The sequence below is a fragment of the Eurypyga helias genome, unplaced genomic scaffold (assembly GCF_000690775.1).
Source record: "Eurypyga helias isolate BGI_N326 unplaced genomic scaffold, ASM69077v1 scaffold35808, whole genome shotgun sequence".
Lineage (NCBI taxonomy): Eukaryota > Metazoa > Chordata > Aves > Eurypygiformes > Eurypygidae > Eurypyga > Eurypyga helias.
The window spans coordinates 16,105-16,876 of NW_010266908.1; the positions used below are offsets into that span (position 1 = coordinate 16,105).

At 57.4% G+C, this 772-nt stretch overlaps 1 protein-coding gene across 1 annotated transcript in view; it reads left to right on the forward strand.

Annotated features, from left to right (window-relative positions):
• DNAJC17 (DnaJ (Hsp40) homolog, subfamily C, member 17) overlaps positions 1 to 440 on the forward strand; it is a gene marked incomplete at its 5' end in the record, with an annotated part of 14,706 nt that extends 14,266 nt beyond the window's left edge. The window contains one exon of the mRNA XM_010157251.1: positions 233 to 440. Coding sequence (XP_010155553.1) covers positions 233 to 355 — 123 coding nt within the window. The remainder of the gene's footprint in view (positions 1 to 232) is intronic.
• Positions 441 to 772: the final 332 nt, after the last annotated feature.

Consider the following 772-nt stretch of genomic DNA (forward strand, 5'->3'; position numbering starts at 1 on the left):
GTGTCCCGGCCCATGGCAGGGGGTGGGGCTGGGGGGCTGTGAGGTCCCTCCAACCCAAACCAGTCTGTGACTTTGTGTAGCCCAGGCAGCTTTGCACCGTACCGGGTTTCTCTGGGCTCATGCTGTGGTGAATCCCGTTCCTGCCTCCAACGCCTACGTCGTGAGTGTGGTTCGTGGAGAGGGGATGGGTACGTACTGGCCTTGACAGGTTGCTTTTGTTTTCTGCTCACAGGCATCGGTGGTATCGGAACGGGATTATGAGAGCCTGGTGATGATGCGGATGCGCCAGGCAGCGGAGAGGCAGCAGCTTATTGAACAGCTCAAGTGGGAAGATGAGGAGGAGTCTCACACATAGCCCGAGCGAGTATGGGTTCCCCCCACCCCGTCATTCTTCATTTCCAAAGCTGTTTCTTAATTTAAGTCAATAAACCTCCTTTTTTTTTTTTAAAAACTGTTGGAGGAGTATGAACTGCCAGTGCTTGCAGCTCTTATCCCTTTCCAGAGCCGGGGGGAAATGGCCGCGTAAGCTTCCGCGTGTGTTACCTGTAATCCCTGTGCTCAGCGCAGCCGCCCGGCCAGAGGACAGGGTGTGCGAGGTGCTGGAGAACACCAAACCGTGCAGCTGCTCGTAATTCCGCAAGCTGGTTTGGGAGCTGTGGGTCTGGAAGGCCCCCCCTGGAGTGCTGCATCCAGCTGTGGAGCCCTCAGCATCAGGATACAGACCGGTTGGAGCGAGGCCAGAAGAGGCCCCGGAGAGGCTCCGAGGGCTGGA